The 27,291-nt window shown below is 31.7% G+C and overlaps 1 protein-coding gene across 3 annotated transcripts; it reads left to right on the top strand.

Moving 5' to 3' along the window:
- The first annotated feature begins 820 nt into the window (after positions 1–820).
- LOC111512547 (uncharacterized) lies at positions 821–21,334 on the top strand. 3 transcript variants are annotated; one of them, XM_023168687.2, is made up of 7 exons: positions 821–982; positions 2,659–2,754; positions 9,220–9,404; positions 10,450–10,620; positions 11,681–11,904; positions 20,468–20,710; positions 20,850–21,334. In XM_023168687.2, exons 1-7 carry the CDS (start codon positions 917–919, stop codon positions 21,038–21,040), a joined length of 1,176 nt encoding a protein of 391 aa, XP_023024455.1. In that variant the 5' UTR covers positions 821–916; the 3' UTR covers positions 21,041–21,334. The 3 variants fall into 3 exon arrangements, with proteins under 3 accessions (XP_023024455.1, XP_074026759.1, XP_074026758.1); XM_074170658.1 differs by having other exon boundaries at positions 2,630–2,754; XM_074170657.1 differs by lacking the exon at positions 2,659–2,754.
- The last annotated feature ends 5,957 nt before the right edge of the window (positions 21,335–27,291 follow it).

Raw genomic sequence — 27,291 nt, 5'->3', positions numbered from 1 at the left:
TCAAGCCGATTTTCGTGAATTTCTTCCCGAGATAAAATCGAATTTATGGATCAGCTGGTCAACAGAGTACTCCCGACTAGGACAACATAAAGGCGTTATATATCACTCATCAATACCAGCTCCGTTGAAAAAGCCTTGGTTCAATACTTTCACGGCATGTCCACGGAATATTATCACAACTATAACTAGAATGCGCAGTACTCATTGCTTAACTATGGCAAACCTCCACAAAATTTGAATAAAGGAGCATGACAGGTGTGAGTGTGGGGAAACACAGGATTTGTGGCACATTTTCTTCATGTGTACATATAACCAAGCCAATATTCGTTCATTACATATCTCCATCCATAGGATGAACAAGCAACAAGGCCCGCTGTCGTTACATGATATTTTATTTGAACATTTGAATATTCATAACTTAAAGGCATTACATTTCTTCCTTACCTCCTCCCACCTCAAGCTGTAACGGATGGATTTGCACTGACATTGTAGACCATTGACGATAGTTGTGCTTACCTACTGAATAGACTCTGTCCTTACATTGCGAACAAACCTATGTGCTTTCTAGTGCGATGTCTTCGTAGTGCATGGACAACCATTGTTTTTGCCTGGATTATTTTTAGCTTGCCGTGCTTGGCAAGTTCTTGGATAGTAATTTCAACCCAATTATGGATGGGCCCGCCCTAGGTCCACTTAAGTGTGGCCACATTTGGATTTAACAATAACGTTCGTTACGAACTGGCCGGATAGCCCTAGTTCCTGATGCCATTGAATTGAAAAGAAGAAGAAGAATTGTTAACTATGCTGTGATTCTGTGTCTAAATTAAAATTTTAGTAGTCGCCATTTTAACACATCAGTTCGAGTTTACAACGTTTGAGTAATTTTTTGCTAGTATTTCATTGATATTATTGTAAGATGAATTCGTTAATGGGTTATGGAAGTGATGATGATCCAGATGACTCTCCTGATACCAGACAAGTGGTGAGTTTTTCTGAAGTCACAGATGGTGGTATTTATATTGATTTTGTGTAAACAACTTCCAAAATATCTCAAATATGCATTTTTGCAGTAAAAAATATTTACAATATGCATGAAAATAAAATAAAATCAACTAATATTAACTTTTAACCAGTTGAAGGAGAAAAGTGAATCTTTGATATTTTGTCACCTCTTAGGAGCACCACATAATGGTCCAAATTGTTTGGGCTTAGAAGTCAAGTCAAAAACCGTACAATTACCTTGAGGAAGGGTGTTTTATTATTAGTTAGTTGAGCATATATATGTACTAGGTATACGTTCATTACTCTAAAAAATGTAAGGAGAAACTCTTCGATCGCATTGAATAGTAAATTGAATCATTCATTCTTTATTCGCATATCGAAATAAATGCAATCAGTAACTTCACTTATCTCCTCATAGAACTAAAAATAGTTGAATGTGGAAATACTTTTGATCAACTTGTCGAGGATATCATTGCTGTCGACATGTACAAAAATAATTGAATTGAATCACACTAATTTTATTATTGTCAGAAGATAGTTGCTAATGATTTGTGATTTCTGTGAATTATAACAGGCAGAACTACTGGTATGTAAAACTGGTGAGTTTAGACGTTTACGATCTAGTTCTGAAATTTCAAAAACTTACTTGTGGGAGAGCCAAGAGCCAATTGAACTATTGAATTGTTATAATTATATAATTGTTCACTTCCAGTGGAAACATTGATTGATTGTCAATATTGACCTTGTATCAAATGCATCAAAAATAAATTTAGCATCAGTGCCTCTCATTTGATGTATCACATAAAGAAATGTTTCATTTTAAATTTCTAAGTTGAAGTGTTTGGAAGTTATAGCAAAATTATATTTCTACATACTTTAAAAGTAAAGCTGAAGCTTTTTTTCATAGTATATAGCAAGGGTTGACGTATATATCATTGTCCTTGTCTCAGTCTTTGCGTTCCTTTTAGTATCTATCGTTATCTTAAGGAATTTTAAGACTAGTTAATTTAATGACAGACAAGGGTTAACTCCCATAAATATCAGATTTTTATTTTATCGGTAGTAAGATTCAAGTTTTAAATCATAAGAATTCATGTTTGCTAACATTCATTACGACTAAAAACTCACAAGACATGTATGAATGTTCAAATATCAATGATCTGATTTCTTATGACTACTGATAACCTATTTATGCCTGAACCCACACTTTAAAATTTGAGTTTAAATTATTTTTTACATGAATGAGTATAATTAGTTGTCTTCTCGAGAATGAATTGATTGTATTTCTCAAGATGACTAGATTTTTACATTGTGTCACTTTTGCATGAGTTTAATGTATATTATAGACCTCAATTTCATTTCAAAATATTTTCGGTTTTTAAAAATTGTATCGCATACAGCTGAATCAATTGTTACTGATAAGAAATAAAAATACCATATTTATTTTGAATGGAGAGAATAACAATGAAAACCAATGGGTTTATTGAAATTTACTGTTGATAATTTTCTTTTTTATACATCATAAATTTTCTTCATGAGTGACAACATCAAATTGTAGGAGTTGATTAAAAAAAAAATATATTATATTTTTGCATTTTCGATAAACTAATATATTATTTGCCAAAAGTCAGTTCGCTGATCAACAATTCTTGACAGGACACCTACTCCAGTTCAAGAACTTATCGGAAACCTGGGGGAAACTCCCATGCAGATGACACTAACTATGATGAAGTTCAAATGAGCCTTAGTGAGGTAATGATAAATAATTGTTCTCATTGTATTTTTTTCGAAAATTTTTCGCAATAGAGATCATTTAATATCGAAAAGTACTTGTTCAAGCTGGAAATATGCTGAAACATACTACTGATTTTAGTTTCATTTCACTTTCGCTACCTTTATCTAGAAATTTATTTTCAGCATATTTTTAGATTGAAGTTACAGTTTGGGTTTTATTTTTTTCATTTCATAACAAAGTATGAGTAATTCAGATTTAATTTCAGAGCAGCATTGTAAAGATAGGCTGCATAAGATTGTTGAACTGAGTAATTATATAAAGATATTGAGTAGTGTGGTTTAAAGATTTTTTTTATAATAGTAATGATTACCGATCAGAATCATCTCCTATTTTTTAATAAAGCCTAATAAAATACAATTATAATTGCAAAACCTGGATTTACATAATTTTTTTATATTTTTTATATTTATTCAGCTTTAACATCACTTTAAAACATAACTATAAGAATCAATCTGATAATTTTTCTGCTAGAGAGAGGTATCTGTGGAATATATCCAAATTCTTAGTGTTTATCCTTATATAATTCATTAAGTTTTTGAGAAGTTATAAAAGAAAGAGTAAAACCCAACCAAATACAAATATACATTTATGATTTGACAAAAAATGTAACTCCACATTATTTTATACATAAGAACGTTTGATATTAACTCACTCTGTTAATATATTATAAAGACCTTGTAACGAGAGCCTCGACACAGAAAAAGCCAATAGCGATCAACCTCTACAGTATTTTGGTGAGTATCAAATTAAGGACGGTGACAGTAACTTTTCCCTATCAAAGTTTTCAGGTAAAATAACACATCATTGCATTGGAACATACATTTCTTATGTTTTTATTCTGATCTGTTAATATATGTTTCAAGAGTTTAGGCACATTTTTTAAAATTTATCCAACTTAATGGAGTAAAACTTTATTAGTTTGACAGTTTCAATTACGTATTCAATTATTAGATTAGCAAAAACTAATTAACAAAGTAATAGTGTGTGTCTACGAAGTTTTACTTACCAGATATTGGTTTCATTTAGTGTTATTTATGTTATTTTACGAAATGGACTATAGTTTGAAAATTATTATCATAAGTTGATTAGCAGAATGAGAATTCTATTATAGATTTTTATACATTATTTTTGAAAATTCATTTTAGATTTTTATATTGCCTTTTTTTGGAAATACATCACATCTCTAATTTATTTTTATCTATTCAGTTTGTCACTAGGAGTTTTATGGTAAATATTTTCCAAGTTTAATATCCAGAACTTTCTTTTCTCCAAAATTTAATAAAAATCATTTTCTTTTTAATATATTACACTCAATAATTTGCAAGTAATTTAAATTCTCGTCAAAGAACATATATCCCATGGAATCAAAGAACTTTGAACTCTGTTTAGTTGAACATTCATAGGTTCATTTTGAAGTAACACAATGTTACAAAAAAACAACGATCAGCTAACCACACAACTACAGAATTACAGCAACTGACGTATTTATGTGGTAAAGTCACATCAGCAGTTGACGTTAATTATCGGTCATCTATGGCCGTCGCCGCAACTTTACACTAACATATAATCGACGTCATATCATCAGGTTTCCATAAAAACTTCATAAAGAATTTTTACGAAAAAATTTGCTTGTTTTTCTGGCTTCACAGGACATACAGTTACGATTCCTTCAGAGGATCAAAGAACAGTTAACACTGAACGGTATACATTCGCCAGAAGTCTCTGCTAAAATTAGAAAAAAGGAACCTAGAACCATCACTTTTCATCATGGCGCCAGCTCCCATACAGCACATCAAACAGTTGATTATTTGAAGGACAAAACATTAGAAGTTATGACTCACTATCCATATTTTTCTGATTATTCGCATAACGATTTTTCTTTCTTTGTTCCCCTATGTCGATATTGAAAAATGCCGACACAGCGATTTTCGTAATATCGGGGGCCTTCCAAAACGATGTTTTTGAGTATGAACTTTAGAGCGGAAAAACTGTTCCTAGAATTGTGTATCAAATTTTAAAGGTGAATACTAAACGGTAGTTTAGTCAAAAAAAATTTACTCCTCTTTGTAAAACTTTTTTACAAAAACTTTTCTCATGCATCAGAATGGCACCACTTTTATCGATGCACGTTTCGACAACCAATTATAAGTACAAACTGTTAAACTTATGCCACATTTTGCTATTTTTGCATTTTTTCAAGTCTAGCAAGTCGGTATGACCAGTCATTTCTGCCATAATAATTGCCAAATGACCAATAAAATAGTTTGCAACTCTCTCAATTATACAGTCCAATTTAAGTGTGGTTAAGTCTCACTAATTCATTGAGAAAAATAAGTGTATAAGGTTGCATTTTAGAGAAATTTTAGATTTGTCTTTATTATTTCCGAGTGTTTCTTTATCGAAATGAGGGATCTTTTTGGGATCAATGAACTTTGTATTGACTCTAGAAACAGTTCCTCGAATTTAAAGGTTACAAATTAAATTGGATGCAATGAGGCTATACCATACTTAAATGTCCTGCATTTTTTTGAAGGTGGTTGACAATTTTTCCTGGTGCATTTCATTAGTTCGGACTTCCATTGTCTAATATGATATAAATTGATTTTAAATCTCTGAAAGAATCTGTAAAAAATATTGGCTGAAAAAAAAACAATTATATTAAGCAAAAAAACTAAAATTACAATAAAATAAAATACAAGCAACAACCAAAAAATTGGACTAGATAAAAATTAAAAAATTATTAACAAGAAATGAAAATTAAAAGATTCCAAACCAAGTTACCTCACGACGTTTCGATTGTTAGTATCCACAATCGTCTTCGGGTGATAACTGGACTTATTCCTCCGAGGTCCGACTATTTATATGTCATTCGAGTGCTTTCACCTATCCCCTATTCCCTCTCTCCGTTTCATCGGCTTTAGCGGAAGCTGACCGTTTGGCGGGAGTTGGTCGTGTTCCGCGCTTGATTAGATGTTTCCATATTTTGCATATCTCTACGTTAGCTTGGCTAAATGCGTTGTTGGACAACATATATGCGGCTTCTTTGGATTTTTTCCTAAACCAGTGTTCTTCCTTGTGGATGATTTCAACTTGAGCCCCCTTGATGCTATGTTGATGAGTCCAAACATGCTCTGCTATTCCTGATTTGTTGGTTTCTCCTAGCTGTGTGTGTTTCTTGTGCTTGGCAATTCGAACATTCAATGGCCTCCTATTTTCACCGATGTCTGATTCTCCGCACTTGCAGGGTATCCGGTAAATGAAATTCTTGGAATTGCAGTCCTCGTTTGGTGGCCTGGATTTCGTGGAGCGAGATTGCTACGGATAGTGTTCCCAGATCTGAAGCAGGTTCTGATGTTATACTTGGATCGAATCCTTCGTATCCTTTCTGATACATCAGAGGATTTTCGGAAAGGATAAGAAGGATTGGGAACACTATTCCTAGCAGCCTCACGAAAACCAGGCCATCAAACGCGGACTGCGATTCCAAGAATTGCATTTACCGGATACCCTGCGAGTGCGGAGAATCATACATCGGTGAAACTAAGAGGTCATTAAAAGTTCGCATTGCCGAACACAAGAAACAGCGAGCAGAAACCAGTAAATCAGGAATAGCAGAGCATGTTTGGACTCATTAACATAACATCAAGTGGGCTCAAGCTGAAATCATCCACAAGGAAGAACACTGGTTGAGGAGAAAATTCAAAGAAGCCGCATATATGTTTTCCAACAACGCATTTAGCGTAGAGATACGCAACATATAAAAACTTCTAATCAAGCGGAACACGACCAACTCCCGCTAAACGGTCAGCTTCCGCTAAAACCGATGCAGTGGAGAGAGGGAAGAGGGGATAGGTGAAAGCACTCGAATGACATATAAATAGTCAGATCTCGGAGGAATAAGTCCAGTTATCACCCGAAGACGATTGTGGATACTAACAATCGAAACGTCCTGAAGTAACTTGGTTTGAAATCTTTTTAATTATCAATTTTCATTCCTTGTTAATAATTTTTTAATTTTCATCTCGTGTTAATAACTCAATTTTTTTATTTTTTGGTTGTTGCTTGTATTTTATTTCATTGCAATTTCAGTTTTTTTCTTAATATGATTTTTTTTTTCATCTAATCTTTTTTAATTTTTTACAAATTCTTTCAGGGATTTAAAATCAATTTATATCATATTAGACAATGGAAGTCCGAACTAATGAAATTAAATGTCCTAGTTATAAGAAATACCTACAAGGACAGTGCTTTCTCATCTATGGGTTTATTATGTTTTCCTTAAGTAAAAAAACATTGAAATATTTAAAAAAATGTTATGAGGGACTGGAAGTAATGATTATGTCATAGTCAAAAGGCAAAGTGAGAGTTGAAGAATCAATGTAGTTCATTTTCTAATGACGCCAACTTGGTTGGTAACATCCTTTTCAAGATGAGTAATTCTTGTTATTAGGAGAAGTATGTTATAGTATTGGATTCTTTATACACCAAAGGTTCCAGTTATACCTTTCAGATAATTTAGCACTGATAAAATAATATGAGAAGTGTAAGTTAGTGTATTTGTTCTGTAACTTCACTTGTGATTGAAAAGTTATTAATTGGAATTTTTGCTATTTCTTTCGGATTTTTATTGTATTTCCTGCAAAATCTCTAGATCATTATTGGATTAATATGTGCCACAACTGTGGTCTGGTTATAAGTAAGAAAGAATATTGATTCGCTCATTTTGTTGAGACCACAAATTCATGTTGCTTGCATATTACAGTATTGCATATACTTTTCGACTCAGGGTGTTCTTGGGTAGACTGTTCGTCATTTTTGGCAAGCAACTTAGATATGCATTCTTTATGGGTTTAACCACCATTATGGTGTCTGCCCTAAGCATTAATGCTACCTTCACATTTTTCTTTATTCTTTGTTTTCTGCTGGAGTTGTATTTCATTGTCTTAAAAGTGTTAGATATCCTAGAAGAAATAGTAGTGATGCAAACCTTTAATCTCCCGAAAATAGCCTGGGCTACTACTACTATTTTCCTCAAAATTGTTAATTCCAATCTTCTAATCTTGAAATTTACTAAATGCCGCTTATCTGAAGACGTATTATTGAATAAGCTCTAAATATCCGAGAAAGCAACTGAGTGCTACCTTGTTCTTGATGCTCCCTCAAGCGAGGAAGTGTGCAGTCAATTATGATCTGTGATCCATCTTTTTGTAGACCCTCACTGACTTTTCTACCGGTTAGTGGTGGTTGTGTTCTTGGATCTTCTTGGGTTTTCATCTTTTTTTTATTAAGGAGTTTATACTCTCTCTGTGTCTCTTTTTAACACTTTCCTCGGATTATCCTTTTGAGCATCATTCTATGACATTTTCTATTTGGAGGTTTTTCAATGACATTTCCATAGTAAAAATCGACCAGTAAGTCCACTCCCACTACTTTCATTCATAAATTCACAAAGTTGTCGGTGACCTCGAAACGAAGTGCAGAGTCAATTTCTTTCTTTTACCATAGGCGTGCGCTCATATAAAAACGAAATTTGAAGATATAGACGATTTTGTGGTAAGTTACTTATAACCAACTACAGAAACTAAAAACAATAAACAACAGCGAATAAACTAAACACAATATCAATTTCTGATCGTTTATTATAACTAATCCGATGCCCGTGGTACCGTCGAATCCTTCGAAACTACAGCACTGAACGCGTTGGATGAGAATCTCATCCGAAGAGCGGTTGAAGATCCCCGGCAACTCGGGCGGATCACGTGGTAAGAGAGCCTACTGGTTGTATTATTCTACTGTGACATTTCTCTCAGCAATTTTTTTATCGGTTTGTGGCTTTGATTATCCTGGGACACTTGCGCTCCCAGTATAGTCGTGTTTTATGAAACAGAGGAATCGCTCGTAGAATTATCTTTCTTGTTTTTCAAAAAAATAATGGTGTCGAAAATTAATGTACACAGAAACCTATATTCACGTTCAACTCGAAAGCAAAGAGAATGCTGAATGAATTTTATGCAGTACGAAAGATCCACTTCTCCAAAAACTTAACTCTATTTCAGTATATTGTAGACATTTCAATAAATATAAAATGTTGCACAGCAAATTTATTTATTTTTTGGTATCAAGTTTTTACCTTTAATGTTACGTAATCATCATTTAATGTAAAACAGAGAATAAAGGTTTGCTTTCTTTCTGGATATCCCGAATTTGCGTCAAATTTTCGATTAACATATCAATATTTTTTTTATGTAAACAATATAATATCAGTTATTCTAAAAATGCATAAAAAAATAATAAAATCGAGATGGTTTAATAAAGTTTCCCTCAATGTAAAACCTTGTTGATATTCAAGAAACTCATTATTCTCCTGTTCAATAGATGTGTTGGTAAATCCACCAATAGGTAAGAGAGACTTTTTCCTCCAGGATTCTGATTGTGAATCGAAGCACCAGCGGAAATCGAGTAGGGAGAAGGACAGTATTCGTCGTTGCAGTCCCAAATTCAGAGATGAAGATGATCATAGAAGAGATAGGAGAGATGACAGAAGAGATGATAGGAAAGACAATGGAGACAGACACAGAGACAGGGACAGGAGTGAAGAAAGAACCAGGTAAATTTGTTGAGTGATATTATTTAGATCATTTCTGTACTAAGAGGGTTTAGTTTGTCAGAGAGTATAATTTTTGCAAAATTAGTGAAATTAATAAGATGAATAAATATTTCTGTCATGCTGTGTACATACTAAACAACAAAGCATTCAGTCCGGCTAATGCGGAGATCCTTGAAGTATGGAAACCTTTAATGAAACATGAAGCCAGTCTTTAGTGTACCAAACCAGAAAAGAGAGATGAACTTGTTTGTACTTTATCTATAGTCCTGAAATATCAGTGGCAGTCTGAACCTCTATCATTCAACAAGAAATATTGTTATAAATCCTTTATTTAGCAATGAAACTGCTAATACAATACATCTATAATCAAATATGACACCACAATGTGTTAGTCAACTAAACTCAGGAATAAAATTTCAAAGTATGAGTACTACAATAAATATATAACATCTACTTAACCATATTCAAACAAGGATTTGTACTTATAATGGCAACACTGAAAATTTGACGGCAGTAGTCTTAATGTATTGACACTGGTGTAGTAATGTCATGAATTATCGTTTAAATTATTCACACATCTAGTATATTTAGAGTAAATTACTTATGTTCACCCAAAATCAATAAAATTCGACATGAAACACATACTTTTATATTGCATCCTTTTCTTCAACAAGTAAAATAGAAAGACGAAATAGTTAACGTTTGCATTTAATCCAAGATAGCCTTTTTTTAAATGATAGATCGTACTCACTGCTTTGAAGAGAAATAGCTGTATAAACGTAAGTCCTCAGTAATTTCTTAGACTTTAGACCAATTGATAATTTCACAATAAATAAATGTCCTGACAAATTTATGAAATTGACCTAAAATCGTAAAAGTAATTTTCAAAAATAAAAGCAAATTTTTATAAAAGGTTAGGTTGGTCAGGATAAAACCCAAGTTGCTTGTTTTCGGTAGTTTGTCGACTCATATCGCATGCACGAATCTTTGACAAGTGCACTATTTTGTCAACCCAATGGGAATATAAACAATTTTCTAATTGTAGGCATAACAGAGACGACGAAAAGCCCAACTATAGAGATGATAGAGAAGAAGATAGAGAAAAGAGTAGCAGAGATGATGATAGAGCAAGAGATCGAGGAGACAGATTAAGGGAAAGAGATGATAATAAAGTGAAAGATCGAAGAGATGACAGAAGAGCGAAATCCAGAGAGAGGTCAGTATAAATTCATTATTTTATTTGAAATCACTCAAATATACTTATAGTGTTGATTGTTTACTTTACAAATAATGCATTCAAAATTTTTTTGTTCATCTTGTTAATCAATAATCAAGGTACATCATTCTAGTTATTGGAGTTCAATATTTAATATCAATATTCAATGTCTCAACGATTATTTCATAAAATCTTCAATTAAACTGATGCTGATTTGAACGAACACTTATACCTTCTTTGTCACTGTTATATGAGAAGAAACGGTTAAATCTGGTGATCTAATTATACATTGTATGTCAGTTCAAGTTTTCATTAGAAGTTGAGGGTAAGAAAGTGAATATCAATACATTGAGTTTCTTTGGATCACTTACTAATTTATAGGATACTAGTTGAAGCGCCCCGTATTAGTCAGTTTTGTTATGAGGATATTTTGTATATTTCTTGATTTTTTTTGTAATACTGATTGAAGCCTTTTGTTTTATATTAAAATGGAACACCCTATATGGGATTGTAAATACCTAGTGGTTCAATACTTTGTATGACACCCAAAAACAAATTTTCATTTATTTTCAACAGAATTTAATTAAAAACATTTGTTTCTCTTCTGGGAAGAATATTTTGAATGATTCGAGATTTTTATTGACCAGTAGTAACTTGACAGAGATACTGAGAAGTTGAAAACTATTGAATTAATCAACTTTTTGACATTATTTATGAACCACTCGATATGGATATCTTATATTTTTTTAATGTACTTTTCTGACTAAATCCTAATACAGAAAGCAATTATAAATATTAAAACTCCTAACTTTGGGATGTCACATTTTTACCTGGTTCTCTTTATTGTGAGTTTAAAAAGCTGACTATATAGACCACTAAAACCTTTATACGAAACATTTCAATAATAATTTCACTCCTCCACCTCGAACTTCTAATGGAAGTCCAATGTGATATGCATTGTATTAGATTAGTATTCTTTGAATTCATTTTTTTGTTCAGTTTTCATTCATATTATTATACCAATACTGAAGTCAAAATTCAAGTCATGGTTACTTCATAGATACAGTAGTAGGGATGATAGATACAGAAAAGACAGAGATAGGAGGCGGAGCAGGTCACCAAGAGATGGAAGGGATAGAGAGAGGCGACGTAGTAGGTCGCCTCGTAGAAATGAAAGGTCCAGATCAAGATCAAGAGATAGAAACTCGAACAGAGGTAAAGGAGGAGGATTTGCCAGGCGATTCGGCAGGGGATATAGCAGAACTGATGATACAGATAACACAGGTAATGATTTATTTGTTTTTTTAAATCAATTTCTTCAATCTTACATTGTTTGTGTTTAGCCCACGATTTAGATTTACCTTTTTACTACTTTTTATAGACCATTCAATAAAACTATGACTAAAACTAAAAAGAATCTCCTACTGAATGTATGAGAATTAAATCGTTCAGCTATAAAATTCTCAAAAAAAATTATAGATCTGAACAATACAATTCATCTTCATCCAAACCCCATTGATGCTCAAGAATAGTTGATAAAACGTTTCAATTTAGTTTCTATGAAAAAAAAATGAAAATATACACTCAACAAAAATTTGAATCTGATTCGATAACCACTTGCAAAATTCCGTTAAAACATTTTTCACAAATGTTATCTCTGATTCTAATATTGCTTTATTTGGAAAAAATACATAAACATAAAAATAAACAAACTTAAGAATAATTTCATCTGTAGGGAAGAGATATTAAACATCAACAAGACATGGTTACCGGCACTTCATAACACAAAGATTCTCACATTAATTGAAGACAGGTACCAACAATCAGGTACAAGAGCAGTCGGTCGTCCAACACCCAGACAAATGCACTAGTAGATATATTTTTATGAATTGTTCAATTAATAATGGTTTGCAGTATTCTTGGAACTTTGCCCCGCACACATATCGAACAGCTCACTTCTGTAAAACAAAAACAGCCTGCAGCATGCTTTTGCTGCAGACTCCCCAGAAGGCAATGCCATATCTCATATGTGCATCTATAAAGGCAAACTAAGCAGATCTTGCAAAGGTTCTACTCAGTTCTCTTGAAACTGACTTGATAACAAAACAGCCAGATGTGAGTTTTTCATTTAGCTTAATAATATGATCCTGAAATTTAAGTTTATTATCTATGTGAAGTCCTAAGAATTTAGAGGACAATTTTACTTCGAGAATGTTGTCATTCAAACTAAGCTGTGGGAGCTCACATTTGATGGTGAGAAGATGGGTTTTATTGAAGTTTAATGAAAACTTGTTTGAGTAGCACCAGCTTTTTATTATTTCCATATCTCAGTGGCATCTTGAGCTACTTTTGTAGGATCTCTTCCCTGCCACCTGCTTTGATTTCTCCCACGAAAGTTTTACAAATTGCTTTCTAAGCAAGAAGTATGATTCAAACCATCTAATGCTCATGTGCTCAAAACCATAAGTTTCCAATCTGCAACAATTTGTTTTGCACCTTTTCAGTGTTGTATACATAACTTTCATAATTGGGTGACCAAATGCAATTGCAATAATCTACTAAGGCAAAATGCAATATCTTTACACATTTGATATTCGAGAAGTCCTTGGATCTTATTCATATCAATGATTGTATTGAAGATGAAAGTCTATTTATTATGGGCCTTGCTTTTATTTGAATCATTCATTACAGAAATGAATGATATTATAACTAGCATTGTAGCATTGAATCCATCATTCATCATCTTGAGTGAATCAAGAACAACATTAGACATACAAAATTTTGAAATCAGCATAAATAACTATAAAGTAATTCGGTGTGAAGATAAAGTCACAAAAGTGGCACATCGGTGGTATCTACCATTCTCCAAGCTCAAATCATGGAACATTTTTAGATACATTAGAGGACATTCTGGAGACATACTTCATAGGAAAAAAATATCTGATTATTGGCGACTTCAATATGGACTATGAGGAAGATGATTACTTCTATACCAAAAAGGTCAAACATTTATTTAATATGTATGGAGGCATATTAAGACACGATGTACGCACCATAGCTCTACTCTTATAGATTATATTGTAACAAATATTGATTCTAATTGAGCAATTGTTCATGATAATCCAAAACTAACTGACCACTCTATCATATCTGTAAATTTCTGTAATGCAAATATGACGTTAGAGGAAACATTCAAGCAAATTAGAAAAATGAACGTACATACCTATCATAACATAATGATAAAAAATCCTCTTTTGTAAGATTTAGTTATGCACCAAAAGGGTATGATCACAGCTTACTTTTAAAAGCATCAAATGGTTTGTTAAAACAAGTAACATCAGTTAAATTCTTGGGACTTAACCTCTCAGAAGATTGTAAGTGGAATCATCACATTCATGAAATGTGCAAAAAAATATCACCAATGTGCTATTGCCTGTATCAACTTAATAAAATTGTGGACAAATCTGTATTACTTATGTTTTATCATGCACATGTTCACTCTTTAATCTCATATAGCATATCAGCTTGGGGTTTATCTAGTGAAGCGCAAAGGGTGTTTATTTTACAAAAGAGAGCTGTCAGAAATATTCAAAGAGTAAGTAGACGCACGAGCTGTAAAGAACTATTCAAAATCCTAAAAATTTTAACCTTACCTTGCATTTATATTTACCAGATACTGATGTTTGTGAAATCAGACAGACAATTGTTTGCTCCATTGAATAGAAACAAATACAGTACAAGAAATTCAACTTTATTGGAAATACCAATTCACAGACTGGCCAGGACCGAATCAAGTCCTTTTTATATGGTTATCAAATTATTTAATAAATTGTCACCTCATGTTAGAGAAATGTCGCTGAGAGAATTCAAACAGTATGTGAAACAACTTTTAATTGACAAAGCCTATTACTCTGTTGATGAGTATTTGAAAGATCCTATGTAATGTATAATTGGTTAATGCCTTCATGGGTTGATTAGAATGCCAACACAATTACCAAATGTGGCTCAGTTCATAATTATATTTAATTTTGATGTACCTACGGTTTCAATCATATAATCGACTGTTTCAATCAACGGGGTTTTCTATCTATGTATTTAGATTTTATTTTATTTTATCTATCATATTTATTTTTTATTTTTATTATTGACTTGTTCTATGTCATCATGTTATGATCGTTATGAACGAATAAATATTAATATTATTATTATTATTATTATTGAGCTATTGTCCTGTAACTGGAATTTGAATTCAGTTAAGGTTGATGTGATATTGGAGAATATAACAAAGAACTGTCTAGATATTGTTGATCAGGTAGCACCAGAACATACTGTTGAAATAAAATCAAATCAAGTCCCATACTATGATAGTGAATTGAAAATCAAAGCAAAGGAAAAATATTTAGCTTATAAGAAATTCAAACAAAGTACAAACTTAAGTAAACATATAAATTGAAAAAATTATAAGAGAGTGAGAAATGACTATGTGAATATGTTAAAGGTAAAGAAAGAGCGTTATTATGAACAGAAAACTGATGAAAATAAACATAATGCGAAAGAAATGTGGAAATATTTGAAATCACTTATAAATCCAATTGAAAGCTATGATTTTGAAAAGATAGTATTCAATGTCGATGATCAAATGAAAGTTTGTAGCACAGAAATTGATATTGCAAAAGCATTCAATGAATATTTTGTGAATAGCATAGGTGAAATTGTAAACAATATAAATTCTGAGTCAGACGAGTTCAAACAGTTTCGACATAGTAAATTTTAAATTAAATTCTTTTATGAGTCGTAAGGAGTGAGCGCGTCATACTGAAATCTAATTTAGAATTCTACGAGAAAATGATGGATTTTAGCAAAAAAAATTATGAGGAAAAAACTTTCCTATATACACAGAGAATCCCGCTGAGTTAATGAATATTTCATATTCGCGAAAAAAATATTTTGAAACGTTAATATGGAACTTTATGAAAAAAAATATTGACTCAGCAGGATTCTACATCCAAAAATAGACACATTTTGCTCGAAACATTTTTCCATATAATGTTTCATTTGGCCGGCATATTGAAATCGGAGTATTTTGAAATTTCTTATCGGAAGGTGCTGCACCACGACAGAATCCTAAACTTAAAATCGTATGAAATAGCGTTGGCAACATCACACTGGAATTTGTACGGTTTGTTTACTTTTGCCTCTTCAGCAGGGTCGTAGTTACTCTGTAGTGGAATGAGGTCGAAGGAATGAGAATTCTAACGCAGGTAGATCGATGGAATTAGGAATATTCGATCTTAAATAACTCATTAGCATATCAAGCAGTAGTCTAGTTCACATGTACTTTTTTTGTAACATTTTTCAGCCCTGTCCAAAAATTACGACCAAGGTGTCATTCGATTCGAATTTTTGCCTAAAAAGTTTAAGGAAAGGTCCGAAAACGCGCGGGTAAAAATTACAAAAGTTATAAACAATTAAGTGGAAAAAAAATGGGGCTTTAATTTTTTCTCAATATCTCGGAAAATTTTCAAAATTTTGGAAATTTGAAAATAGATTTGAAAAGATCAATGAATTTGCATAAAAAAAGTTCCGACTCTCGAAACTGTATCTCGATTATTTATAATTTTTACAGAGCCCTGAAAATAGAGCCAAAAGCGGGTAGTCTGGCTTCCGCGCGCCTTTCGTCACTCTGACATAAAAACAAAAAAATTATTTAAACATATTAAATGTAAATATTAAGGAATGAAAGAATTCATGTGATGTTGGGATAAATCAATAAACAATAATCCACAGTCAAAAATTTTTTATCCCAATTTTAACGTTAATTATAAATTTGTCAATTAATAACTTTTTCTGAATTGAAAGTTGATATAAAAATCCCTATAATTATTAAACTAACCTGGCATTTTTTTCCTTTGGTGAAGTTATCCTTAATGGGCAAAAAAATAGATTACCATTGCCAAAATGAAAAAATTGATATTTTCTATTTTTTTATTAACAATTGAAAATTATAATTTTTTTTATTTTTCATTGTTTCAATGTCTCATGGCTGAAAACTAATTAATATTTTTTTTTACAGCTATTAATAAATTTATTATAAACAAATACATTGTTTATAAGCAATTCGAAAAATTTTTTTTTGCATTAAGTTAATTGAAAAAAATCATGATTTAAAAAAAATGGTTTCTTAAAAAACATTTTTTGCTAAAAAATGCGTTTGTTAATTAACAATCGTTTTTTGCAACTATTTGAAATTTGAAATTAAGGAATCGTTTTTTTTTAATCATAAATTCTATTGTTCTTTAAGGTTTTGAAAAAACTTTTTTTCATTCTTTTTTCAATTGTTTATTAAAAACAATTTGTTATACACAAATTATTTTTTTTATTTTTTTTTTTCAATACTTTGTTCTATAATAAAAGAAAATATGTGTTTTTTTTTAATATCACAATATTAAAAGTTTTATAAAAAATAGAATAAACCAAAAAAAATTGTTTATAACAATTTTTTTTTAAATAAATAATTGAAAAAAGAATAGAAAAAGTTTTTTCAAAACTTTAAAGATCAATAGAATTTATGATTAAAAAAACGGTTCCTTAATTTCAATATTTAGTTGCAAAAAACGATTGTTAATTAACAAACGCATTTTTTAGCAACAATATTAATTTTATATATTAACTTTCAATTCAGAAAAAGTTATTAATTAACAAATTTATAATTAACGTTAAAATTGGGATAAAAATTTTTTGACTGCGGATTATTGTTTATTGATGTATCTCAACATTACATGAATTTTTTCATTCCTTAATATTTACATTTAATATGTTTGAATGATTTTTTTTGTTTTTATGTCAGAGTGACGAAAGGCGCGCAGAAACCAGACTACCCGCTTTTGGCTCTATTTTTAGGGCTCTGTAAAAATTATAAATAATCGAGATACAGTTTCGGGAGTCGGGACTTTTTTTACGCAAATTCATTGATCTTTTCAAATCTTTTTTCAAATTTCCAAAATTTTGAAAATTTTCCGAGGTATTAAGAAAAAACTAAAGCCCTATATTTTTTTTCACTCAATTGTTTATAACTTTTGTAATTTTCATCGGCGCGTTTTCGGACTTTTCCTTAAACTTTCTAGGCAAAAATACGAATCGAATGACACCTTGGTGGAAAGATATAAATAGAGTTATTATATAACTACTTAATTCAAATATACCTTGGAGAAAGAGTTAAAATTATTTCATATGAAGTTTCAGTCTTGGAAGAATCATCCGTATATAGACCACAGAAGAAAAACATTTTATGTCTATAGAGCTATGCTGTGTAAACAATAGATCGCTATCTAACATCGCTCTTCCTAGTTCCTACCTGAAATGTTATGAATAAAATTTCAATACCATTCCCCTTATGCCACATTGCCAAACTTTGTTTGCAGCAAATGCGATTGTATGTAAGAAGTGTTGATCGTTCTAGTGCTCCATCTCTCTCTCATACTTATAAACATCAATTGACGAATCGGTCAGTACGTCTTCTCGCGATCGTTTGAAGGAAATAAGGTCCGCCCCTATTTGTCTCGATAAATTTCAAGGTTATGTCCGATTTAAATCTCGCTCGATGTCCTTACCATTCTTAAGCAGATAGATCTGCCGCAGTTGAAAAATATAATATTTTCAATAAATAAAATTTATAGATCTGATATAATGAACAGTCTATTCCTGAAAGAGACATTCAACACCTTGGGGCATGTTATACTGAATACATCTCTTCAAACAGAACAATTTCCCCAATACTTCAAAATAAGCACAGTAATACCAATACCAAAAATAAATGATACTGATGAAGCATGTTATTTTCGTCCTATCAATACTCTTCCAACCCTTGAAAAAGTATTGGAATTAGCAGTATATGAGGAACTCAACAAATACTTTCATGAAAACAGGTTACTTTTAGGTTGTCAGTCAGGCTTCAGAAAAAAGCATTCATGTGAGGCTGCCCTACAGTTGACAATAACAAATTGGAAAGAAAAAATTGATAAAGATAATTACGTTGTTAGTACATTCTTGGATTTAAAGAGGGCATTCGAAATAATAGACAGAGATATATTAATCTAAAAGCTCAAATATTATGGTTTTGGTGATGTAGTTTTGAGGTGGATGAAAAGTTACCTCAGTTCGCGGAGTCAAATAACAAAAATTAATAGGTGCTACTCACAAGAGTTAGTGAATGATTTTGGAGTTCCACAAGGTAGTGTATTAGGACCTTTACTATTCCTGATTTATATAAATGATATCAATTACGTAGATGGTGATCACGTGATTAACTTATTTGCAGATGATACATTAATTTATACCTACGATAAAACCTTGCAAGTCGCTATTGAAAAGATGAATAATGCATTGAAAAAATTTGAGTTGTACCTTGGAAAAAATAAACTGAAACTTATTATCACTAAAACTAAGGCGATGATCATTACAACAATGTATAAACAAAATAAAATCGGGAGAAACACAGTCAAAATTAAAATTAACGAAACTGATGTAGAAATAGTGAGTAAAATTAAGTATCTAGGATTCATTTTAGATAATACAATTTCATTGAATGATCATGCTGAATATGTAATAAGCAAAATATCAAAGAAACCGTATTTTTTTTCTAGAGTGGCATCTGTATTATCATTGTATGCCAAAATAACGTGCTACAATTGCATAATAAAACCTCATTACGATTTTTGCGGGACTCTCTTATATCTCTTGAACCAGAACAAATTAAATCAATTACAAAAATTACAAAATCGTGGAATGCGAATAATATTACTCTGCAATAGAATGACATCTATACAGTTTAGTTGTAGTTTAAGGTGGCTTAATGTCTCTCAACGATTGTATTATCAAACTATGATATTTATATTTAAAATAATAAATAAATTGCAACCAACATACTTAGTAAACCTTTTAAACACAAATAGTGAAGTACATCATCATGTTACTAGGTCGAACACCAATTTTCAAATCCCAAAGACAAATTCACGTAGCAGTATGAACTCGTTATTTTTCAAAGGTCTGGACAGTTTCAATAAACTACCAAATAATATAAAAAACTCTTCTTCTCTCCGTCTATTCAAGAGGGACTTGGTAACATTCATAACGAAAAACTGAATTAAAGCTAATTTATATTTAAAATATAATAATAACTAAGACTTTATTTTGAATGAATATATAAGTAAATATGTAAACGTGTATCCTATATAGAATATGTGCGATATAGTTTTTCTTTTTTGTGATTTTCTGTTATTTGGTTATAATAGACTGATTTATTTTGATTTTTATGTATTATATTTAGATAAAGTGTATTAATTATGTTTATATTAAGCTTGCCTATCTGGAAATAAAGTTATTCTTCTATTAATAAATTATATACGTTTCTGGGAACAATTCATAAAACCAGAGAATAATTTATACAACTTCCACCCGATACATCAGTTTACCTACTTTCAAGATGTATCCTAATCACCAATTTCCTCATTTCAAACTTTATTGCTCCTTTGTCAAAAGGTGGTTCGCAAATGTTGAATTGGTCTTCCCATTCAAAAAATTACTTCAATGCTATTTTATTCGTCTGTAAAAAGTTCTTTCGGTTTGGCCAATATGAAATTTTGGATTTGTGGCTCTTGTCCAGCCCGAATTTTGTTCTTTTTAATCATTCTCTCTTTCTAGAGTTACTGCGAAGTCTTCCATAGGTCTTGTTATTTTTAAAACAGTTTTTAATTTGTTGTCTTTCAACTTGATTACAAAATTTTTAACTTTGAGAAACAAAATAATTTGAAATATTTACGAGATATATTTTAATTTATTATGTTTTCAGCTGGCGCTTCAGCGCGATCGGAAGAAAATCCAACTGGAGGAGATGCTACAAACAAAGATAGATTTTTTGTTCCTGGCATTACAGGTAGATTTAGAGAACAAATAGAAAAGCGTAAATTATTATGGCAGAAGAAGGAACCTGAAAAGCAAGAAACCGTTGTAAAGCCAGCTCCAAGCTTTGGAGTTGGAGGATCAAGAACAACAAAAGTTTGGGAAGCAACTACTTTTGCTCAAGACACTGATGGTGAGTACTTCTGGCAAAATATTTTATACATACGAGTTTATAAAAAAATAAAGTGTGTTTAAAGAGATTCCTTTGCATAATTTCTGCATATCCAAATATTCCGTTTGAAACTACATGTATCCATTTTTTTTTCTTTCAGGTAAAGTCGCTAATAAATTCAAGAGACTCATGGGAATAAAATCTGCAACTGATGGCAACAGTACTGCTACTGAGGTTCTTAAGAAACAGGAAGAAATGTTTACTTCAATGGAACAACAGTATGAAGTAGCTCGAACTGCCACTCATACAATGAGAGGTGTAGGTTTAGGGTTTGGAAGTTATCCCCGATAATTTTTTCCAGAATTTGTTTGATATTTATGGATAAGGAATATTATATTTGATGTTTAAATTGGTTATTTTGTTGACTAGGCAATTACAGTTTTTTTGTAAATCCTACTTTTTTCGAGAATATATTTTTTGATTTAGGTCTAATTTACAATTCAGGTGTATAGAATGTTTTGTTTTGTTTTGTTTTTGCAAAGATACAATTGAATTCTACCATCAAATGGAAGTCACTTTTTGAAATCTGATATAATGTGTTGTGTATAATCAAAATATATGGAAAGAACACTTCTGTATCGATAATCTCTGGTCAACAGGAGTTAATTTAATGAAAATAAGTTTACCTCAGCTTTCAACCTTCATTCGTGGCTGTTAAAGTGATTGGGAATCTTACCTGTAGTTTTTTGGGGCAAGGTAGATTTTGTGATGTAATAAAGTTGAAAAAAAAATTGAATTTTTATTTCACATAAATCATTGTTATAAGGTAACAAGAGTTACCTTATTAACATTATTGCTTGATAGAGATGAAGATGTTGAAATATTTCTCCAGATTATTTATTACTGTACTGAAAAGTACAATTTTGTAATTTGTCAGAAAAAATTATTAGGTTGTTTGGTTTTTCACTTACACCATTTATTTTTTATGCTAAGGTGGCGTCTAAATTGTTCAGTTCTCTCCAGACTCTAGATCATAGGTGTTTTTTTATTCCATCTTTGTTGGGCGTTTCGTTATTCTGGACTAATCTTCAAATTCTCATATGATATGAGCAGCTGTCTCTCTTTGTTGCATTATTTGCAGGTAAGTAAGTCTTCTTTATATGACTATTTTGTTTGTCTTATTAATGGACATTGTCTAGTGAATGGCCATTCAATTATTCTGGGCAGATCCCTACTCGAAGCAATTCTTCGTTTTTTCACAGGTGGTCTCTATATTAGTTATAGATATATTTTCCAGTATGTTTCTTAATGATCTATTTCCTGGACATTTGTCTGGAAGTGCATGCAAGTCGTAGGTACACATATATTGACCGACTTGGTAACTGTTATGTTAATTTATATCCAGTATACTTCATTACGAATGTTTCATGAACAAACTTGATTGGGAAAAATTACTTCTGTGTAATTTAATGTCAAAGATTCTCGCATGTTGGCGTTGCTGTAATAGCATCTTACTAATTTTAATTTATGCAACTAAAACTTATGTAAGCAAACAAGTATTGTGGTTATTACAAAAACACCCTATCTCTTTTTCATATCCAATGTTGTCCTTATTCACCAGCAGGTGTGAGGTGCTCAGTTTGTGATTTGTAATATCTACACTTTCTACTCCATGGTACCTCAATTACTAGCAAATTCCTCAAATATTCTATTTCAATGTGATATCCCTGTAAATATGCAGTCGATGTTTGTGAAACCCACAACCCCAGACGAAATAATAGAACTATCTAGAAAACTAAAAAATAAACATTCCAGTGGAGAAGATGAAATTCCTACTAGTATTATGAAAAAAGGCTTAATTGCCATTAACAAAATCATAGCATATATCATCAATAATTCACTGAAGTATGGCATATTCTCAACAGGATTAAAAAGCTCCATTATGAAGCCAATCTTTAAAAAAGGTGATCCAGAGAGTCTAGAAAATTACCGACCAATATGCATCCCTCACAGTTTTTCAAAATTATTCGAACTAGCAATGTCGGTGAGAATTATAGAGTTTATGAATCAATGTAACTTATTTAGTAGGCTTCAACATAGATACTTACAAGGTAAATCAACACAAACGGCCATTCATCAATTCATACAAAATATAACGAACATGATGGAAGAAAAATTGATAGCTCTTGGGATGTTCTGGATCTATCCAAAGCATATGACTGCTTGAATCATCAACTAATGTTAATAAAATTAGAAAGATATGGAATAAGAGGTTCAGCGCTAGAGTGGGTTGAAACCTACCTAATTGATCGCCTTCAGTCTGTAGAAATAATACAAAATGGAAGAGTCTATAAATCCGAAACCCTTCCCTCAGACGTGGGGATTCCGCAGGGGAGCATTGCCGGCCCTCTTTTGTTCGTCATTTATTTGAAGGACTTATGTAATCTAAACATAAACCAACGTCAATTCAAAACTATCTTCGCAGATGATATATTATTATATTTCCTATTATATTGTGAAACATCTTCTCCTTCTGAATATGATATGTATATTGTCTGTTTATGTATTAATACTCTGTTACATCATAATCTTCATTGTAGTAAAAAAAAAAATATATTTCCACTTTGAAATGTGTATGTATATGATGTAGTATATATATGATCATCTATAGTTATATCCCTCCATATGAGGGATATCTGTGTTGTATTTGTATTTTATTTTAGTTTATAATATCTCATATTACACATGTCAGTTATTGGAAGGGTGGAAGACAGCCTTCGGCTAACCCGATCCCCTTTGTGTCTAAAATGTATTTTTTATGCACAATAAATGTATTATTATTATTATTATAAGTCTGTTATCAGGTGGTAAAATCTTCCCAGAGATGATGGTAAGCAGTACAGATCTATTTAACAAAACTAAGGACTAGGTCAATAAAAATAAACTTTTACTAAATGAATCGAAGACACATTATTTTGTTTAGAACAAACCAAGACAACATTGATTATCCAGTTAGGGTGGACCTAACTATTTTTTTGAACTGTCCCACAACACCAAATTTTTAGGAATCTACATCAACAAGAACATGAATTGGTCTTCTCATATTGATAACCTCGCAAACAAACTGAGTGGTATATCGTATGGAATTAGAGTTACATCAAAATATCTGCACAACGAGGCTACAAAAACAATATACACGGCTAACTTCGAATCGGTTGCTCGATACGGAATTATTTTTTGGGGTAGCAATCGAAATATCGAAAAAATCTTAATAGTTCAAAAAAGAATAATAAGAGGAATCAACCTAAATTATATCCAAACTTAATAACTACTTTCACATGAAAATTGAATTACACGAAAGGAGAAAATCAACTACTTCTATATTAACATTGGATAACAAGCAAACAACTTTTATCCATTCAGTTTGTTTACATTCCTTATGGAATTGAAGAACATATCATTCATAGGACTGCTACACAATGTGATATATAAAATAGTATTATTATTAAATTTAACTTAGATAAAATAGGTACTATTATCCTCAATGATGTACTTCGAAGTTTCGGAACAAGATACTGGCCTTATTCAACTAATCAGCACAGTTTTGTATAACATTACATGACAAAACACTAATTTCATAACATAACGACTTTATGTCATCGGAAGAGATAAATCTGCTCTAGTCACGATAACAGATCTTAATCATATTGGAGTACTTTGGCGAAAACTTGACATCATTTGGAGGGGAAGTAATGGTATCGAATGTAAAATTAGAGTATTAAACAATCTCAACGATCATATATTTTAGTTATGATCCAATACCAGACAGCACTGTTTCGACCCACCATAGGTATCATCAGTGGTGCTAGGCTAAACCACAATTGTATTGCTGGACTCGACTGTTCTTAAAGGACAAGCCTGAGTAAGGGCGATGGTATTTTCCTCTACGAAGACGCCATATATATATATATATATATATATATATATATATATATATATATATATATATATATATATATGGCGTCTTCGCCATATATTGATGCTGATGAATATTGATAGAGAATAGTAGTTCTTGTGGAAATTTGTCCTTTTGGCAGGTATCCAAATACATCTGTTATGGTAGTGGGTTTGTGATGTGTTACGTTATAACCATTTTTTTTTTCTAAAGTTTTGTTCGTATGTGTCTACTTCAAACTGTAATATATGAGTGAAAATTCATTCGAAATAAGCGCCATTTCAATCAGTGCAATTTTGCCAAAGTAACACAAGTTGAATAATTCGTCACTGTAAAAATTGCTTGCTGGGGTTTCGATGAAGTCGACGAAGGTGGCTTTTGCCTGGTGCTGATTAGCGATGGTTATACCCTACTCGCCGGCGTGAAAGTCGGTTGGCGAGTGTTCTGAGGAGTATGGCGGGTGAGGCAGAAATTAGAAACTCAATTCGTTTAATTTTTCGGACGGTGATTAGTGAAACTTGCAGACGGATGTCATGGATGGATAGAATCAAAACCTCCGACGTAACTCAACTACAACTGTATCCTGGAAATAATCTGTTATGGATTACTGGAACGTCACTTATTTCCATGACATCCTTTTGATTTTGAAGTCATTGATGAGCAGTGAAGTAACGACCATGGTAGAACTATCATTACGAATATTTGTTATACTACATGAAAAATGAGAAATAAAACTTTCTATGCTTTTTTACCACTGACTTGTATTTGTAAGTAACGTTGTAACTAACTGAAATAATTAACAATGGTAACCCTTATACACCACTGTAGGTAATAACAGACGGTCCTTAACCGAGTATCTGAATTTTATTTACCTGTGACAATGTGAGTACGCTAATCTGAAATCCGGAAAATAGACTAGGTCGAGGTCATTCAGCAGGTTACATCCGCAATCCTTATGTTTATGGACAAGGTTCCCTAGTGGATTCAGTTCTGTGTTGATTCCATAGATGGCGTCTTCGTAGAGGGAAATACCATCGCCCTTACTCAGGCTTGTCCTCTAAGGACAGTTGAGTCCAGCAATACAATTGTGGTTTAGCCTAGCACCACTGCTGATACCTATGGTGGGTCGAAACAATGCTGTCTGGTGTTGGATCATAACTAAAATATATGATCGCTGATATTGTTTAATACTCTAATTTAACATTCGATACCATTACTTCCCCTCCAAATGACGTCAAGTTTTCGCCTAAGTACTCCAATATGATTAAGATCTGTTATCGTGACTAGAGCAGATTTATCTCTTCCGATGACAAAGTCGTAATGTTACGAAATTAGTGTTTTGTCATGTAATGATATACAAAACTGTGCTGATTAGTTGAATAAGTCCAGTGTCTTGTTCCGAAACTTCGAAGTACATCATTGAGGATAATAGTACCTATTTTATCTAAGTTAAATTTAATAATGATACTATTTTATATATCACATTGTGTAGCAGTCCTATGAATGATATGTTCTTCAATTCCATAAGGAATGTTTGTAAACAAATGGATAAAAGTTGTTTGCTTGTTATCCAATGTTAATATAGAAGTAGTTGGATTTTCTCCTTTCGTGTAATTCAATTTTCATGTGAAAGTAGTTATTTCAAAAAAAAATCTGTATCTGAAAGAAACTTCTGTGAATGTACTACATATCTTTGTACAGTTTTTATTGTAGTTTTTTCCTTTCTTTGGAAGTTTTCCACATTTTTTGTTTAATAATGGAGAAGTAGAAAGCCAGAAAGCTTTCCCAAAAATTATTCTTCTTTCCTAAAAATATTGTACTCTCAATTCAAATTAATGGATTGTTTTTCATATTCTTTAAAAGATAAACAACGGTAAATCAGTAGAGAAATTTCTATACTTTCTTCAGATGATTGCCGTTTTAGAAAATAATTATTTTTCGTTTAAAAAACAAAAAAAATCACTTTTTAACAACGTCTCAATTGGAAACAACACATTAGAAAGAGTTCATAATCAACTTCATTATCATGTGATGATCAAAAAACAATAAATACTTCTGATATTAGTGTTTATTGAAAGAAAACTCATACAAATATATATCACCACTATGAATTTAATCATCACGCTGGTATCCAAAAAAAGTATGGTCAGATGTGTATGATGGCTAAGACAGTTTGCAATTCATTTCCTAATCTGGAAGAGGAAACAACTTTTGGAAAGAAAGGTTTTGGCTTTCTACTTCTCCGTCTTAATGCAAAACAATGAAAGAACCTTACAAAAAAAGGACAGAAGAATGAATTTTAAAAATAAACTCTTTGAGAAATTTATATATCTTTGTATATAGTTTATTTTGAAATTGTTTTCTTTCTTTGGAAGATTCCCAATTTTTTTTGCATAAAGATGGAGAAGCAGATAGCCAACAATCTTTTTCCAAAAATTGACCTCTTCTAAAAATATACCTCTTTCTATTTGAACAGGAAACAGACACTTGTCTCGTCATTCCATTTGAATTCCAGGACATCAGCCAAGAAGACACATCTTCACCGGTAGCAGGAGGTTGCATATCTTAATGAGGATCTAGAAGTGATTTGGAATTGGGGTGAAAGTAACCAGGTTCAATTCAATGCCACAAAAACCCAGACACCGGT

Source organism: Leptinotarsa decemlineata, unplaced genomic scaffold (genome assembly GCF_025532065.1).
Source record: "Leptinotarsa decemlineata unplaced genomic scaffold, Ldec_3_MD MMD2_P_RNA_scaffold_9, whole genome shotgun sequence".
NCBI lineage: Eukaryota > Metazoa > Arthropoda > Insecta > Coleoptera > Chrysomelidae > Leptinotarsa > Leptinotarsa decemlineata.
The sequence above is the reverse complement of the archived record's forward strand: the minus strand, read 5'-3'. Positions and strand labels throughout refer to the sequence as shown.